At 35.8% G+C, this 19,646-nt stretch overlaps 1 protein-coding gene across 3 annotated transcripts in view; it reads left to right on the top strand.

Moving 5' to 3' along the window:
* Rbcn-3A (rabconnectin-3 alpha) overlaps window positions 1-19,646 on the top strand; it is a 980,796-nt gene that overhangs the window by 272,629 nt on the left and 688,521 nt on the right. For all 3 annotated transcript variants that reach the window (XR_016547873.1, XM_090388469.1, XM_090388476.1), the window contains exons 15-16: window positions 11,495-11,838; window positions 18,021-18,165. Coding sequence is in view for 2 of the 3 variants with exons in the window: in XM_090388469.1 (XP_090244595.1) it covers window positions 11,495-11,838; window positions 18,021-18,165 (489 nt within the window). In the remaining variant the exon portion in view is untranslated. The remainder of the gene's footprint in view (window positions 1-11,494; window positions 11,839-18,020; window positions 18,166-19,646) is intronic.

Below are 19,646 nucleotides of genomic sequence, written 5' to 3' on the forward strand. Positions count from 1 at the left end.
TTTAAGTATTAATGATAATAAAGTCAAGATTCTTCGTGATATTGAACAGAGTTTTAAGAAGAAAGATATTGCAGAGAAATATTGCATACCTGCAAGCAGTTTATCTATGATTTTAAAAAATTGAGAATCAATTTTAAATGCAGTTGGTGGAGCAGACAAGAAGTGAATTAAGCTCTGTATATACGAAGATGTTGATAAAGCTGTTCTAAAATGGGTACAAATGAAATTGAAATGGTATGTGAAAAGAATATACCAATATCAGTTCCAGTAATTAAGCAACAAGCTCTGAAATTTGCGCAGTCCCTTGGACATACAGAATTTAATGCGAGAGGAGCCACAGAATTGTGGAGAAAGTGTTAATGTAAGCGAAGAATATTGCAACAGTTGGAGGAACAAAACCTTGAAGATTTTGGAAGAATATGAACCTAAGGATGGTTTTAATGCTGACAAAGTGGGTTTATTCTTTAAATTTTTACCTAATAGAACACCTGCTTTTAAGGATGATAAATATTTTGGCAGAAAGCAAAGAAAGAATCACTGTGCTAGTTGGAGCCAATATGACAGGAAGTAAAAAATTAAGACTTTTAGTCATCGGAAAATCAAAAAACCCAAGATGTTTTAGAGGCACAAAATCTTTGGAAGTTGACTACACCTTTAATAAAAAAGCATGGGTGACAAGTGATATTTTCGAAGAATGGATATTAAAACTAGATTAACTAGATATTAAATTATAGACAGGCGTATAACAAAAGAAAAATCGTGTTGATTTCTGACAACTGATTTCTGTCCGGCACGTCCTGCCAGTATTTCTGTCAAACGTAACCTGATTTGTGTCCGTTGTGTGAAGTTGTTCCTTTTACAAGACCTTATTAAAAATTTTAAATTTTATTATCGAAAGAGAATAATAATGAAGATTGTCAATGCATAACAAGAAAATAGAAACTTGGAGGTTACAATTAACCTTAGAGATTGCATCTCTGAACTGGAAAAAGTTTGGACAAATGATATTACTGAATACACTATTCAAAATTGTTTTTCGAAAGTGAGATTTGCATTGAATACAGAAGTTGAACAACAACAACAACCAGACAAACAAGATGAAGTACCCCTTTCCAAATGAAAAACTTTTGGACTTTATTAGAATTGTCCGGAAACATCGAATGAAATAACTCCGGATGGTTATGTTTATGTAGAGGTCAAGATCTGGCTATAACAGAACATCCTAATGAAGATGAAATACTGCTGAACAGTGTTAGATGCAACCATGATCACGAAGAAATTAACGATGATGCTGAAGATGCATCAGAACAACCCGTAGAAAAGCCAACTCTCAAAGAAACTGGTTCATGTTTCATCTGGGTCTACAGTTTTGTGAAAATGTTCCTGATAATGTTTTTAATGCTCTGAATAAATGTGAGGTTTTCTTTGAGAATCATAAATTTTTTAATTATACTGTGCAAATGAAAATTACCGAATTTTTTTTAAATTTGTGATACTTACTGGTAAAAATTGTGTAAACGTAATTTAAATAAGTTATGTTTTTGAAATAAAATACATTAAAAATAAATGTAAATTTGTTTTCATTTTCTAATTAAATAACAATTTCCAATAAAAAAGATATTCTCTGTATAACAAAATTTCTCTATAGCAAATTTTTTCGCTGGATTTATCAAATTCGTTATAGGGAAGTTTGACTGTATATATATATATAGACAAATGTTTATATTCAGTGCATAGGGAAGGGATGCTGATCTATCAATTGTAATCACCATGGAAAAATTGAGAAGGCCTGTAAGGTGAAGGAAATAACCTGAAATAAATTGATTAACATAAAAATAATAATGATGATAGTGATGTTACCTAAAGTAGTGGATCCTAGGGCTTTAACTACTTCTTCAAAGGGTCGGTAGCCAGAGACCCTGCTTATTGTGGTGGTTCCTACAGTTTTGGCTGCCAGCCCTTTGAAGAAATAGTATTTGGTATGAGGGAAGTTTTACCAGGAAGACTTCCCTAATACCAAATACTGTCACTACCTGCTTGTTTCTGTTAAACCAGGGCATAAGAGGGATTCCCCTGTGCAGTTTATTACTGAACCTCTGTCTACCATTCACATGGCAAAGCAGGAAACTTGGTTCATTGGAGAAGAAACTTTATTACAGTTCTCAGTGGTCTAATGATGCTGTTCAGATGCAATCTTTAGACATTGTTATGCTGGAGGTCCAAGTGGATGAATGTTCATTGGATCTTAGTGTTGGAAACACTGTTAGTTGTCCCCTGGTTGAAGTCCACGGTGAGCTATTCCACAATTTTCCATCTATCGGCTTGTAGCAGGACAGATCGATGAGGCATGGGCACCCATCTTTGCCCTGGTGATTGCTGCACTGTCCAATAGTTATCAACCCTGGAACATCTTAACTACAGTACTCCATGAACAGCTCACAAGATTTGCAGTTTCCTTAATACTGCCAACACCTTCAACCAGTATTTGACAATCTTACCTTTTTTGAAGTCTGTCAGATCACATCCCTTGCCTATATTGGTTAAGTATTTTGTATGGATTCCATGCCACAAACCTGGTGTATCACATTTATCGGTTCTCACTACAACACATGTGCCACCAACCAGAGAGGAATAGTTGATTGTTAAAACACAGGTGGTTGGGATGTTTTGGCTAGACACCATATGAGATATGACAATAAAGTTCTTGACTGGTGCAATAAAAAGAACACAAAATGAAGGAGCCTAAAAATGGTTTTAGTTTTATTCAAATTAATCATAACCTGTTGAATGCACTTATTACACTATTCTAAAAGTTTCTGAAAAGAGTTGGCAACATCATCCAAAGAGGTGATTTTCAATTTGTTGGTTATTTTTTCTTTATAGCCTCAACATCTTTCCTTTGAGGACAGATTTCACCTTGGGAAGGAGGAAGAAGTTTGCCAAACCTTTGCAACCATCAACCCTATGCTCCCGATCTGCTGGTGCTAAATTGGGAGTATAGGGTGGATCGTTGATCTGTATAATGAATGCTATGTTTTGTCAGAAATGTTTTCACAACAAGTGTGGAATGGATGCATTCCATATTTGTTGGAATGGGGGCATTTGTCTTGCAGAAAGAACCAGCTACCTTTTTTCCAAAATTGTGACCTCACCCAGGAAATGCACTTCAGTGGTATTTGAAGCATAGAATGCAGCATTTACTCTCTCCCCTTCAGGTACAGAATTCTTTGGGAATCAACCCATTTGATGAAAAACATGACATGCTGCTCATCCATAAGGCTGTGTGGCAAAATTTTTGCAGAGACTTTTGTTATCCCCAAATCTTCATGTAGAATTTGACAGTCATCTACTTATTCATATCCAACTCATTTTCCATCATTATGATGGTCAAATGATGATTTCTTGCTACAATTTCTCAAACTGTTGCTCTGTCCTCATTTCGAGAGATTGCTGGGTCATCATGAACATGACCAGCAACTATCATAATGATATATCCCCAAGCCCATACTCACATCTGGTGAGTATGGGCTTGGCAAACCCAGGGTCCTGAGCTGGATATCATCATGCTTCTCTTTCTTGGTGATGCCTTTCTACTTCTCTCTCTCTCTCTCTCTCACACACAGGGGGTAACTCTAGGAGAATTTTTTTTTTGGCTGGTGCAGCATAAGCCTCAGGCTTCCTTGTACCATATGGCTAATAATAATAACCTGCTGATCGTGTTCATGATGACCCATCTTTGAATTGCTTATACCATTTAGATACACTGCAATAAAAATTAATCACTATAAACAGTTTTAACATTTCATACATTTATGTTGCAGATTTTCCCAGTTTAAAGCAAATTTTGATATTTGTTTATTGCTCCATTGCAAAACTGTGACTCAGAATGTTAGTACTACTAACGAAACTGGTTGTTACTTGCAACCTCTCAGCCTACTGGACAATCTCTGTCCACCATCTGTTGGAGGTAGCTTGACTTTCAATACACCAGTTCCATTTATTTTCAAATTCATCGAACATCGCAACAGCATCAGTCTGGAAGCTTTATTGCCCATACCTTGCCATACTTTTATTGCTGTACCAAGGTTAATGAGTATAAAGGAACTCACCGACTTACGTAATACTCGACTTACGCAAATTCAACTTTACATAAGTTTTTGCCGGCCGATGCAAACTGAAAAAAATATGGAAACGTATTTTGCATCTGTAGGGATAAATGGAGGAATTGTGAAAATATAATGTGAACCCAATAGCATATTGTTTTTTTTTTTTTTTTGTAATTTGTTCCAAGTCCTTGGAAGTTGAAAATTTTGCTGTATTACTAAGCTACTTATCTCTCCAAAAGGTCATATTTATAATGGAAATTGCACTACACTTTCATCGTTATCATATGTTCCCTTTATAAGAATCAGTTTTGAACGCCTTTGTGATATTTTTCTAAAGCACGTTTCTTGAGGTCACAACCAAAAGAACAATTAAAACAATTTGAACTTTCTGGTTTATTGGGCTTTTCTGTTAGCACAATCTATTATAAATGGGTAGTAAACTCGATCTTATTGCATTGCAATAATTCTGATAATTGGAATTCAGCGGGTACGTTTTGGTATTATGGTGAAATGAGTTCCCCTTCACTGAAATCTTCAATCATATAAAAAACAAATTTCAGAAACTTCTCGTCATTCCTATTTACTTACTACACAATGGTGAAAGGAAAGGGACCAACGGAGTGATGGCAATGCCAGGAAATGAAACAAAATTGATTTAGAAATGAAGATAAAAATGATTAGGAAGTACGAAGCAGGACAAAGTTTGTCATCAATTGCATGGAATTAGGTATCGCTGCTTCAACAGTGAATACTATTTTAAAGGACAGTGTGCATATAAAGGAACATGTCAAAGGATCAACACACTTAAGATCAACAATGATCACAAAACAGTGTTCAGATGCTATCGAAGATGGAACAGCTCTTAATAATATGGATGGAAAATCAGATTCAGAAGCAAGTGCCCCAGAGTCCAGTGGCCATTCAAGCAGAAGCAAGAACTGTTTATGAAGATATTAAGGATAAGTAAGGCAGACCCCAAGCCAAGTTCATGGCAGGTAATGGGTGGTGTAATAGGTTCAAGCATCACGCTGGTTTCCACAACGTTAAATTATGCGGTGAAGTCCCCAGTGCCGATTCTGAAACTGCAGAGAAATTTTTTGATGTGTGGGAAAAAATTATTGATGAAGGCGGCTATTCAATGCAACAAATTTTTAATGTTGACAAGACTGCTCTGTATTGGAAAAAAATGCTGGATCGAACATACATTGCCAAAGAGGAAAAGACAATGCCAGGTTTCAGGGCTTCAAAAGATAGGGCCACGCTCTTGCTTGGGCCTAATGCAGCAGGAGATTACAGATTAATACCACTGCTTGTGTACCATTCTGGAAATCTTCATGCATTTAAGGGCATCAATAAAACCATCCTACCCATGCATTTCCGATCGAACCAGAGAGCATGAATAACAATATCTCTCTTTGAAGATTTGTTTAAATGCTGCTTCATTCCCGATTTTTTGAAAAATATTGTAAGGACAATGACATTCCTTTCAAGATTTTGTTTCTATTAGATAATGCTCCTGGACATCCTATGCACATAGATGATTTCAATTCGAATGTGAGAGTTACATTTCTACCGGCAAACACCACTTCACTCATCCAACCTATGGATCAGGGTGTTATTTCGAATTTAAAAGCATACTATTTACGCACAACATTGGCTCAGGCATTGTCTGCAGTAGATAGTGAGAAAAATTATTCATTGGAACTTTTGCAAAGCTTACAATATTTACCACGCCATCTTAAACATTAATAAGGCCTGGGTGGAATTACTAAAAGTTGTTTAAATGGCACATGGAAGAAAATATGCCCACAGCACGTATAAGGATTCGAAGGATTTGAGAAAGATGAATCATATGAAGAGGTTACAGATTGTAAAGGTTGCAGAGCTACTTCAATTGGAGGGTGATGCTAAAGATGTGGAGGAGTTAAAAGAGGAAGAAGAGAAGGAATTATCTAACGAAGAACTTATTGACGCAGGCAGCGATAATTAAAGAAGAAAATGCTGACGAAGCTCAATGTGAACCAAATGAGGAGCCGAGATGTTTCATCAAGAGAGAGAGATGGCAATGGTGAGGTTTGAGAAGATGGATCCTGACAGCGAACGCTTCTTAAAAGTTAACAGAGGGGTGAATGATATGCTTGCTTGCTACAAAGAAATCTATAATGAAAGGAAAAAGCCACCATCCAGTCATCAATTAATGTTTTTTTGTAAGGTTGAGCTTCCGACCCCTTCTAAATCTCCACAGCCCTCAACCTCTGCAGCAACGTACTTATCAGCTGAAGATGTCAATTCTAGCAACGCAGCTCAAGAGGTAAAACTTACTGACTTTATGCCTGTTTCTTCTTTTTTTTTTTTTTGTAATTTTATAATTTTGAAATTTTTTTTTAAATTGCTTTTGTAATTTTTCCTGTGCATGAGATAAAAAATTGATTAAATACAATAAATAATTCTATTCACATATTGTTGAACATTTCTTTTTTGTCAATTCAGCGAGCACTGTTGCGAGTGCTGCGCAAGCATGGGGGAAATTCCGACTTAAGTAAAATCCAACTTACGTAGAGTTCCGTGGAATGCAATCCTTATGTTAATCAGGGAGTGGCTGTATAGTATATATAGGATATATCATAACATGTGGAAGCAATGGGATGGGTTTAGGACCCAAAAACAGGCTTTGCCTTGTTTCTGAGTTACAAGCATTGTTTGCGTTCTAGTAATTCTTTCCGTAAACTGAGTTAGCATAGTTGGCTCCATTCAACTGTTTGAAAACAGTGCTCGATATCTCGGAGAGTGCCATGCTGCGGTTATGTATACATTTTTCCATACTGTTCTTTGAGTGATTTCAGTTAGTTCTCCTGACAAGGGCACTACATTTGGATATGATTATCAACATTTTGATACTGTGTATTTGCTGTGATGATGGAGGCTTATTCACATTGAGAGATGGCAGACATGCATTTCATGTATAGACTTGCTAGATGCAATGCAACTGAGGCAAGATGTCTGTATTGAGAAGACTTCCCTAGTCATGTTCGAAATGAGAAGACCATTATACATGAATGCCTTGTGGAAACTTCATTTAGAAAACAAGTTTCAGATGGTGGTAGACCCATCTGAAAAGCAAATCCAACAGAAATCTGGAGCTTTTGAGCTGGTGAGAAGGTCTGTGATAAGCATGTTAGTCATTTTGCCATTTCCTGTAAACATAAGCAGATAGTTGCTGGAACACAAAAATGGCTGTAACTTGTAAACAAGGCGAAATCAGACCTATGCTTATATGAACTTTTTAAAATTGTTTTTAGGCTCCAGATCCACCCTGAAGTGGATCTCACCTGTTATGATATGCTGTGTATACTAATTTTACACACGTGTATGTGTAGATCCCTGCATTTCAATAGAAATTCACTGTTGAAGACTATTTAATCATATATACCATGTACACCTTAAAATATTAGAGAGAATGAGACATGAGTGCTCCCCTCTAGTATATCTGTGGAAGTGCTATACATTTATTTTAGATAGTGCATGATACTTCTAGCACACTAAACCATGTTATATAATATGAAAATGTGTACATAGAAATTGTTGGTTGTCCAGAAATTTTTTCCTGCACACTAATCAAAGAAGTCATTTTCAGCAGTTGGCAACCCTAGTTTGGATCTGTTGATAGCAAAAGTATTTCTTTCATACAGGTTTCATACAGGTTTCATACAGTGTTGGTTATTTCAGCACATAAAGTTTACCGAACAGCTAACTACCTCGTCCTACCTTTAACACATTGACTGCCAAGCTAGTTTAAGAAAAAAATTCCCCAGGGGCCAAAAAATATTTTGCAAATAATTTGATCAGTAATTCTAAAATAAATATTGTAATGGCAGTGTTGTCATTTTTTCGCTTAAAATATCAAAAAAAAAAAAAAAAAAAAAAGAGTATTTCGCATATATGTGGCCCACTAGGTTACTTTATTTCTTGAGAAGTCATGTCGGCCTACATGTGACGCTATTACGGCATACATATGAAGGTTGTTTGCGATTAGTTTATTGCACATATGGCGAGCATTGCAATAAAACTAATTGCAATAAAATAAACTCTCAAACGTTGCAATAAGTTTGTTAGTATTGTTAAAGATTTTGTGAAAACAAGTTTGTTAGTGCACTCTATTATCCATCATATTGTGTTGTGTTTTTCCGCAAGTTTGTATAATTGTGTTGTGTTGTGTTTTTCTGCAAGTTTGTATAATTGTGTTGTAAAAAAAAAAAAAAAAAAAAAATCTAAAAAAAAGGAATGGATAAAAGAAAATTACTAAAATAAGAGGAACAGAGAGAAATTGCTGGAATTTTCAACTAAGCAGAGTTAAACTTCTCACACACTGCTGTCGAGTTTTTTCAGAAGTTCAACTTTATTTGTTATAGACAATGAATGGTGTTTGCACTTTACACTACGTGAGGCACTTCCTTTATGCATTGGAACCATGGCTGGGGCTAAATGTGAGCAGGTTATAATAATAAATGCAGGAAAAACAAGTGGGAATGGCTTGCCAATGTTTATGAGTTCACGCCAACAGCTGATATTGCAACCAACGCCACCAAAACAGTAGCGGCAGGTCTGTGCGCCGACCCAGGAAATTTGAAATTACGTTCGTGGAAATTATGTCCGAATTGGCAGTGGAGCCGGATTAGTGATGGTCAACCTGTATTATGCTGAGTTATATAGCTGATTTCTAGAATATTGAGAATGCATAATGTATGATATTAAGATTACCAAAATGGATAAAATGTAAGCTGAAGTTCATATCAACTGGAATATTGCCTAGTTGTGCTTGTCAGGTAACCAGGATATGCAGTGTTAGCTGTTGCTACTGGAACAAACATCACTGATAAAAGCTTAAATTGGCTGAGTGAAATTAGTAGAGGACTAGGTCAGTATAATATCAGAATATTAGTTATTATAGAAACTAGTAAGATGAAAATGAGTGAACTACAGCCAAACAAAAGCTAAACAGTAATAAATTAATTTATTCTGGAAATAAGATCCAGTGCAAGGAAGGTAATAGCTTTCAGAACCAGTTTGAGGTTGCAGCTTTCAAAATGAGTTTCAAATAAGCCTTTCCAATTTGGTGTTACACCAGGACATTGGAAATCAACTTCTTGCCAACGTAATTGAAATTTGATTGAAGAACGTTTCTATTTTTTATCTGTTGTAACACCAGAAGAACCAAGTTGTAAAATGATAATTTGGCCTCCTGGGGATCATTCAGATATATTCCTACAAAGCATCATCTGAAAATTGGAACAGAATCTTTAGAAATGATGAAATTCAACCTAAACCCAGTAGTACAGCATACATGCCAATTAAAAAATGGGGCATTTTGAATTTTGCTATAAAGTGTATTTTAGGAATACTATTTGAAATGGATTCAATGAAGTAAGTTTGAAATTATAAAGAATTGAAACAGATATGCCTTATTGTTGATTTGAAATTCATATCATAAATAATTCTTGAGTCAGCAATTAGCCAACTGAATTTTATAATCAAAATTTGTTGAAAACTTTGAGAGAGAGAGAGAGAGATCGATCATAAACTTCAAAATAAATGTAAAGAAAATTAGATTTTTATTCAGTTTAATATATTTTCCAGAAAAAGATATTTGCAAAAATGCTAAAAATTTACGTAGAAATGATTTAGTGCAGTGTTTTGTTAAAAAAATTTTCATTTGATACTTCTTTGGTCTCTATTTTTTTAAGAATTAGGGTTAGGTTAATACCATGCCTTTAGATATTTATTAGATTTAGGTGAACTTTTTTTTTTAAATGAGTTACTTGAGATGAACATAAACCAGCAAAGTCTAAGTGCATGCTCTACTCCCTGAAGAAACAAACAACAACTGTCTCACCCAATATCAGTGGAGTTTCCATCGCGGCTGTTCCATATCATTTAGATTTGGGGGTTGTCTTTGACACAAAATTGAGATTCAACCAGCACATTGAACAAACTCATTAGGCATGTGGCACACCTGAAATGGAAGCGAAACAACACCCGCATTATATCTCAGACAGGGTCACAGAACAAAATATGTCAGGACCATTATATACTCCCTGCTACTTTATGCAGCTGAAATCTGGGCATCAGCAGCACCCATGATCAGAAAACCTATCTGGGCTGCGGAATATTGGCTCCTCAAATGGCTAACCATGTTCTGCCAAAATGGCTCCGGCCCTGGGAAGCCCTAGGCTGCCCTCTCTCATTGATGAAAAAAAGACTGGTAATCACAGTAAAAATGTTGACCGGTCTGATCACGTCTCCTTCATTCTGGGATCTCTGTGGCCAGAGGATTCCACCTGCCCAGCTCAGAGCTACCCCAACTATTTTCCCACTTCATTCACACCTCCACTTATCAGATCATTTCCTACCATACCAGATGCTCAGACAAGTCCAGGACATCAATTCCAATCTTCAGAAATTTGCTGTCAACTGACAATATAAATGTGGGATACTTGTCCCCACAAACATCTTAGACTGCGAACTGTCAGCTGTATCTGCAAATCACCAAACTGCTTAACTAAAACTGGAATTGGTGACCCCTGGAGATGTGACACCACCATCCTTTCACAAAGCATTACATCCAATCACAACCATCTAGACAAAACTGCCGTGGTTGCTCCCAGTAAGGAATACTCAACATTGGTCCAGACAGTGTGTACAAGGAAAAGCCTCCTTTCTTCACATCCAAAGACAGCATACCCTTCATCACTACTTGGAGATCCTTGTGAATTATTTATTCTTTTATTAACAAATGAACATAACAGGGAAATGAGCCTAGCACTGCTCTTGCTGCTCCCCCCCCAGAACCGTGAGGACAATAGTATATGTAAATCGTATATGTATGAGTTGTCATTTGGTTATTTAAGCTTAATGTTCTAAATCTCATGGTAAGATTTAGTAATTTTTTTAATATAATTTGTTTAATGCCAGTTCTCGTCACCATGTTGTCTTATGTAAATTCCCTATATCAGTTAATGTTATCATGTTTTGTTCTTTAATGTCATGTTATTTAATACCTGTTATCTGTAAACCCCTGGTCTTTCGCTGTGAAGGGAAAGTGCGACACTATTTAACCTTTTATACTGTTACAATCAAAGGTTGCAATAAAGATTCTCTCTCTCTCTCTCTCTCTCTCTCTCTCTCTCTCTCTCCATCACACGTTAAACAGTAGTTCTCTGTTTTGAAAAGTATAATTGCTGTTTATTTGGAATGTATTGCAGTTAGTACTACATTCAAATGAAATTGTATAATATATTTTTTTTACTTAGGAATTACTGAAGAATTATTTAAAAATTTTCCCTATTAGTTTTTTTGCCTTCCTTCTAATTTCCATTAAATATTTATTGCAGGTTCTAAGTATTGGGCATGCTTCACGGGTATGTGGTCATAGATTTCGAATAAATGATATAACATGTCATCCAGTCTTACCTCTTCTGCTAACAACATCTCATCACAACCTTCCAGGCCATTCTGCTCATACTCCTTCATCAAATGTGTCTGTGCCATCTAGTCCATGCTGTCCCTCAAATTCAGGTCTTCTTCAAGCTGGGTTTTGTAGTGAGCTTATTTTATGGAAAGTTGATCCGGTGGGACCTCTTTCAAAATCTGGAGGAATTACTGAACTAGCAAGAATAAATTCCCCAGAAACATCTGCTTTTGCTAATGTTGCTTGGATTCCAACACTTCTCCCAAGGTATACACACTTTTGAATATGATCATTGCTTTGAAGTTAGTAATTAATACTAATATTTGTTAAAATGATTAACACATTATATTTAATTATTTTATCAGACAGTTATAAATAATGCAGTCCTCACGACTGTTTCATTCCCTCAAATTTCATAATCTTTCAGTTTCTCTCAGACACAACATTTACTGGATTAGCTGCCCAGTATTCTTTATCCAGCATCATTAAAAAAAACAACTTTTTAATCTGTAGAAAGACATCTCTTAGAAATAAATATTTTATATTATGAAAAGATTGCACAGTCATACAGTTGTTCTAGTAGACATGCTCTACTATAGATCAGATTCTATTTAAATTGAAAGTTATATATGAGGTATTTATATTATATTATTTTATATATATATATATATATATATATGAGGTATTTAATTAAATTAATTTTTCCTTATACAGTAAACCCCAGCTATTCGCGGTATCTGTATTCGCGGTTTCGCGAATTCGCGATCGCCGATTTAATATAAAATGAAACCTGAAAAAATGTGAATTTTAAAACGCCGTGAATATTTTCCGCCATAAAAAAAACATGGGCGTGGCTAAAATTATCTTTCCCAGTCAAAACAGTGCTCAGTGGGTGGGGGAGAGGGGTGAAAAAATCGCAAGCGGGGATGTTTCTCGCTAATCCTTGTTCAGTATGTGTTAGTCATGGAAGGTTTCGTCGTTTGATTTTAATTTATATGTTTATAAATTGAATAAATTTATCAATTTATAAATTGATATGCTTACAAAAATGATAACTCTACCGTTTTGCAGTGTAAAACAGACTTTTTCGAGTGCGTTAACGGAAGAAAGTGACTTTATTGTGGTCAAGTTCTTTCTAACCCCTACAAAAATATGGCTACGAATAAAAAGAGAAATGTGAAAATATCAAAGAAGGTGATGACACTAGCGAATAAAATTGAGTTAGACGAAATTTCTAATGGTGAAAGTGTCTCCTCAGTGTCAAAACATTATAAAATCAATGAGTCAACGGTACGATCAATCAAAAAATCGGAAGAAAAAATCTGCCGTAGTGTCCGTGAAACCGCGCTAATTGCTTCAAAAATTTGCTCTGTAACTCGTAATGTTAAATTTAAAAAAATGGAAAAGCTTTAAATCTGTGGATAGAAGACCGAATTCAAAATAAAATTCCGTTAAGTTCACTCATCATTCGTGAAAAGGCAAAACTTCTTTATCAACACTTTAGCGAAACTGGTGATAGCACACTGACGGGATGTTTTTTTTTTGCAAGCAAAGGCGCTGATTTGAAAGATTTGTTTAAAATTTCTAATAAATATTACATTTAATATTAAATTGTTTCTTATTTTCATTTCGATGCCATATGCTTGCATTTCACTATGTGCTGTCATGTACAGTCATATTATGAAGGTACATATAATACATACATAGACAAAATTTTAGACTAGTTTTTCTTATATATTTCATACTTTGGAACGGAACCCCTTTATTACTATGGGAGCCATAACTCAGTATTCGCGTTTTCGGTATTCGCGGCATTTCTCAGGAACGTAACCCCCGCGAATAGCGAGGGTTTACTGTAATTCTTTCAACTTAAAGAATAGTATTTGTTTTAAATGCTTTGTTGATGCAGAATACCTTCAAGGCTATGTGTACATATATTTTTTTCTTTAATTTGACTAAAATTATATTTGGTTCACTTCCTTATGCCAATAAGGGGAATTGTGTTTGAAAGACAACTTTTACCTTGAGCTTCACCCTAAATATGGTGGAGAATTGAATAACTGTATTTGTATGGTTAAGAAAATGTCTTAATTTCGATAAAGGAGAAACACATGGTACTAAAAGTTATTTCCGTATTATTGATGCACAACATTTTCAGGTTTGTCAGGTTTGCTTCATGTATTTAGTGTTGTTTCAGTAATTAATGTTCTCCTGTTCGGTTCTGTTTGGTAACATTAGAATTTTTGGGGTTTTTTTTATAATAGTTACAAAGTAATTCAGAGAGCAATAGCAATTTATTTGTAGTTAAAAATTTTCACCCATGTCACAGGTAGCTTATATATTGAGATGCCTTCTCTTTATCTCTCCAACAAAATCATCTAAGAATACCTGCAATTTATTGTTTAAATGCTAAAAGAGTAAAACCTTTGGAAAAATTTCTAGAAGGATGCAGCAAAATTTTGGTGAAGTGTGGGGGGGGGGGGGGGAAGACAAAAGAAGAAAAGTTTGCACATTGGTGCAAATATAGAAAATTTCGTAGCATTGGTAATAAATCTTGTAAACAACCTCTTATTTTGGAAAATCAAACAATCTCTATTAAAGGTCTGCACGAGCCTGGGCTTGCCCCTCAGGCTGGGTAACAACGAGCAATGTTCGGGCTTGGTTTAGGTACAAATAATTGTAATGATTTATTTCCAAAGATTTCTGACTTTTTTTTGCTATTTCCTACATATATTTTTTTAAAATATTTTTTTTATGTATTTAAATTCGTAAAGGTTTTTTAGAAAAAATGTGTATTAGTTTTCTGGTGACACTTTTAATTGACCAATAAGACGGACTTTGCCAACGTCTCCAAAATTTACTGAAATTTATAATCATTTCGTAGAAATGATCCGGCCTGTATTTTTGCTCAGTAAAGTAGCCTTTACCCTTAAGTGCACATTAAGTTGCAATTTACATTACATCAAGATTATGATATGAGTCATTATGTCACCCAGTAATGGGTTCCTTTTTAGTTGTAGGTGTACAGTATACAGTATTTATTAAAAGTGTGATACCGTTAATCCCTAGTTATACCACATCCAAGATGAAAAAAAGCTGTGGGTTTTTTTTCTCAATGCTGAAAAAAAAGCCGTGAGTTAGGGTTGAATTTGAAAGTGTCTGCAATTCTGCATAGACACGATAGGAGGGAGTATATGATGAGAGTCTTGTTGATCAATTCGGCCCTGGAGAGATTGTGCAAGGTTCAAGGGGTTAGAATTTTTCTCAGCCTGATCTGTGCTTGTTAACAAGAGAGGCTGCTTCTACAGGGATGTGATACACTTAAATAGAAAGGGTGCAAGAATATTTGCTGTTGCTATTCAGGCAGAGTTAGGTGGGTTGGAAAACTGCTAGCTGGGGGAATACACGGACTAATAGATAAACAGTAGCCACTGGCAGAGGTGAAATTGATTCTTGCACTACTTCTATTGAAGTAGTGCAAGCAACCTGGAAAGCAAGGCAATGGGTATTTCCAGGACTGCTGGTCGTAATGGAACAAGTAAATACATGGGCTGTTTTAGGGTAACTAAGAATAGAAACAGGTGCATGTACACCAATGCTAGGAGTATAGTTAATGAATTCGATGAGCATGAAGTGCTAGTCAAAACATCAAAGGCAGATATTGTTGGGATATCAGAGACGTGGCATCACACAGACATAAGCAGTGCAGAATTTGAATTTGGGGAATGTATACAGAAAGGATAGACAGGACAGGAAGGGAGGAGCATTATGCTGTTAGTTAGGAAACACATAAAGTGATGTTGGTGGACAATGCAATGTTGAGTCTGTTTGGTGTGACATAAGCACTGGGAAAGGAAAAATGAAAGTAGGTGTGTGTTAAAGGCCTAATGAATCTAATGAGTATAATGAGCAATTGTGCAGAGAAATAGAGTGGGCCAGTAAATCAGTGTCTTATAATGGGGGATTTTAATTTCCTAGAGATTGACTGGAATTTGTGGGTTGGTCACTCACACACTAGCAAGGCTTTTGTGGATTTATTGGATGATTGTTTTCTACAGCAGCCTGTTCGGGAGGCAACTAGAGGGAGTAATACTCTTCATCTGATTATCAGTAGTGATTCTTCATGCATTAAGAATCTGCAGATAAAGGAAACACTAGGTGGCAGTGATCACAGTGTGCTGAAGTGGGATTTACTCAAAGTGGTAACTACCATCAAGGGTAAAGGGAAAGATTTTTTGCTTTCGTAAAGGTGACTACAATGGTCTCAGACAATTTTTAAATTCTATACTGTGGGACCAACTGATGATGTTACCAACAGCAAATTCAAAATGGGAAGCATTCAAAGAATGCTTCCCATTTTGAATTTGGAATGAATTTGAATTATCTTGGAAGCTACTAGGCTTTACATACCAACAAAGAAATGTTCAAGATTTAGGCCTAAATGGATGTCGGATGAACTAATTAGACATGACAGAGAAAAAAATGCATGGGATACATATAAAATAACAGGTGACACAGAAGCCTATGACAGATATAAGCTGGTCTGTAACCAAGCCACAAAGGAGGTTAGGCAGGCGAAGACAGATTATGAGAAATCTTTGGCAAAGGATGCAAAGAGTTCTTTATTTATGTAAACTCTACTAGAAGGAACGGGATGAATCAGATTGGTCCATTTGATATCGATGGTTCAACTGTTGATGATTCTGCTCAGCTAGCTAACAAACTAAATTAATATTTTGCATCTACATTCACACATGAGAAGTTATTCAGATAGGGGAATGCCAGAGGTGTATTAAACTCTGGCAGTAAGCTAGATAATCTTGTAATAACTGAAAGTAAAGTGGAGAAGAAATTGTTGAAGATAAACACAAGGAAGGCACCTGGGGTGGATAGAATCTATCCAGTTATATTAAAGGAGGCGGCAAAGGAAGTAAGCAAACCCTTAGCCATAATTATGAGAGCTTCCCTGGACTCAGGGGAGGTACCCATGGACTGGAGATCTGCAAATGTGACCCCAATTCACAAGGAGGATCAAAGGGAGGCACAGGTAATTACAGACCTGTTAGTTTAACTGCTGTTCCAGGGAAAAGAAGCATTGTAGAATAATGGTTAAAGAAGCATTGTAGAATAATCTAGACGAGACTTCAGTTATAGCTAGGACATAGCATGGGTTTAAGGGGAAGTCTTGTCTGACCAATTTGATTGGATACTATGATGTAGTCACAAAGGAACTGGATGCAAAGAATAACTTTGATATCATATATTTGCATCATAAAAAAGCCTTTGGATACTGTTGCACACGGAAGACTGCTGCACAAATTGGAGCAGTGTGGCATTGGAGGCAAATTGCTGCTATGTATAAAGGGATGGTTTAGTGGTAATCAATGGACACTGCTCTTCATGGGCTAATGTTATTAGTGGAGTCTCTCCGGGTTCGGTGTTGGGTCCATTGTTTTTTTCTGTATTACATATATTGATGATGGTATGTCAGGCTTAATGCCCAATTTTGCAGACGATACAAAGGTTGGCAGGGTTGTTAATGACACTAATGACAGTATGCTGCTGCAACAGATCTAGAAAAGCTGAGCAGATAGGCTGAGAGGTGGCAAATGAAGTTTAACATTGACAAATGTAAAGTACTACATATGGAAAGCAGTAATCCCAGTGTAACGTATCAACTCTGTGGTTCCACATTGACAGTGGTAGAGAATGAAAAGGACCTGGGGGTAATTGTGCAGGCAGATATGAAGTTTTCTGAGCAGTGCACATGGTCTGCAAGAGTAGTTCATGCTGTCTTGTCAATGATATGCAGGAATTTTTCTAGCAGGGATAAGGAGGTGATTATCCCCTTGTATAAGGCAATGGTCAGGCCACACCTTGAGTACTGTATATAGGTCCGGAGGCCTCATTTCAAGTAGGATGTAGAGCTGCTGGAACGAGTACAGAGATGGGCAAGATTAGTGAATGAAACAAAGGGTTATGAAGAAAGGCTTAAGTTTTGCAAATTGCAGTGTCTGGAGACTTGGCACCGGCAAGGTGACCTGATAGAGGTATATAAAGCCTGGAATGGTTTGAGCATGCTTAATGCTGATGGGATTCTGCCTCTTGCTCAGAATAATCACCTGAGAGGGCATAAATTCAAATTGAGGAATGACAGATGTAGAATAGATTGTGCGGAAATTTGCCTTTAGCCAGCAGGTAGTTAGTTGGTGGAACAGACTTCTATCCCTTGTTGTGGAAGTTGATAGCCTAAATAAATTTAAGGCTCAGCTGGATGGGTATTTCGTACGAACGGTGGGGTGAAGCGGAAGTTTTTTTTTTTTTTTTTTGGCTGATGCTGGCATAAGCTTGTTTTCTTGCATCATATGCTTCTACTAATGCTAAATGCTAATGCTAATTTTATTTATCATCTGTATGTATTGTTATTGCAGTTATGAATTTCTTTTCAGCACAACTCTAGGAAGCATATCCAATTCGCCCAGTGCTTGTTTTGTGGCATCAGATGGGATGCAGTTACGTATTTATCAAGCTGTTATTGATGCCAGAGCATTATTAGCAGAAATTTCTACTGCTACTTGGAAAAAATCTCGACCAGTAAGATTTTTTTTATAAATTTGCAAAAATTATTTATTCTTTTATTATATAAATTAATCAAAGCGTAAACATTGATATAGGATGAAATCACCTTTCATATGCAGAATAACTTTTATCACCTTTCATATGCAGAAATGGTACAATGCAAACTGCATATTCTAGTGCAGTATGTCTCCACCTTTAGTAAACTATGCAGAAGCATAAAGCATTCTCTAATTTAGGCAACATTCTAGAAAAAATACATTTATATTTTTGACATTTCACTGTAACTATTATATTATATATTTTAACAATTATATTATATATTACATTTTACTGTATACAACTATTTTTTTGCAGTGGAAGAATATAGTCACTTAATGGCTGCATGCTACTATATGGTGTACAAACTGTAATTTAAAAATGATGTTATTATAAAATTTGAAAGTTTTAGTAGACAATTATCCACTACTTCTTGGTATTATTAAGTATAAAGAAATAGATGTTTGCAGCTTCAGTTCTATTAGTCTCAGTGTGTGATCTACCAGATGCTATTATGAAAAAAGAAACAATTAATGTACACTGGTCTGTGGTTGGGGAACTGACAAATGTGCAGGGAAGTTAGGATTATCGAATTTAATGTTTGTTTAATTTATAATTGTGGCAAAGAGGTAGTTCGAAAGTTTGAATCACGTAGGTTGTTATTTAGATAAATTTATTATCTGATATAATTACTTAGAACTTACAAATGTAATGGAATAGCATAATACATATAAATAAACTTGACGAGATACAAAATACATATACCACATGCTTGATATATATACACAGGAACTCTCCTACTTCGTAAGGGTTGTGTTCTGTGGAATGCTATGTAAGTCGGATTTTACATGTCAGAATTTCCCTTATGCTTGTACAGCACTCGCAACTGTGGTTGCTAAATTGATCGAATCAAAAAAAAATGTTCAATGAATATGTGAATAGAAACATTTATTGTATTTATTCAATATTTTATCTCATGCACAGGAAAAATTACAAAAACAATATAAAAAAAATTTCAAAATTTTACAAAAAAAGAGTGGAGACTTATAACTTCGGTAAGTTTTACCTCTCGAGCATCGTTTACCTCTCGACATCTTCAGCTGACAAGTATGTTGCTGTGGAGGTTGAGGGCTGTGGAGATTTAGAAGGGGTCAGCCGCTCAACCTTACTAAAGAACATATTAATGGATGACTGGATGGTGGTTTTTTTTTCTTTTCATCGTAGATTTCTTTATAGCAAGCAAGCATATCATTTACTCCTCTTAACTTTTAAAAATCGTTCGCTGTCAGGATCTATCTTTTCAAATCTCGCCATTGCCGATGCAGATTCATGAAATGTCATTGCCATCTTTCTGTTGATGAAATATCTCAGCTACTCATTTGGTTCATCTTGAGCTTCGTCGGCATTTCTTCTTTCACTATCACTGCCTGCAAGTCAATAAGTTCTTCGTTAGATAATTC

Source organism: Mastigoproctus giganteus, chromosome 2 (assembly GCF_048544385.1).
Source record: "Mastigoproctus giganteus isolate SK-2022 chromosome 2, ASM4854438v1, whole genome shotgun sequence".
Taxonomy (NCBI): Eukaryota; Metazoa; Arthropoda; class Arachnida; order Uropygi; family Thelyphonidae; genus Mastigoproctus; species Mastigoproctus giganteus.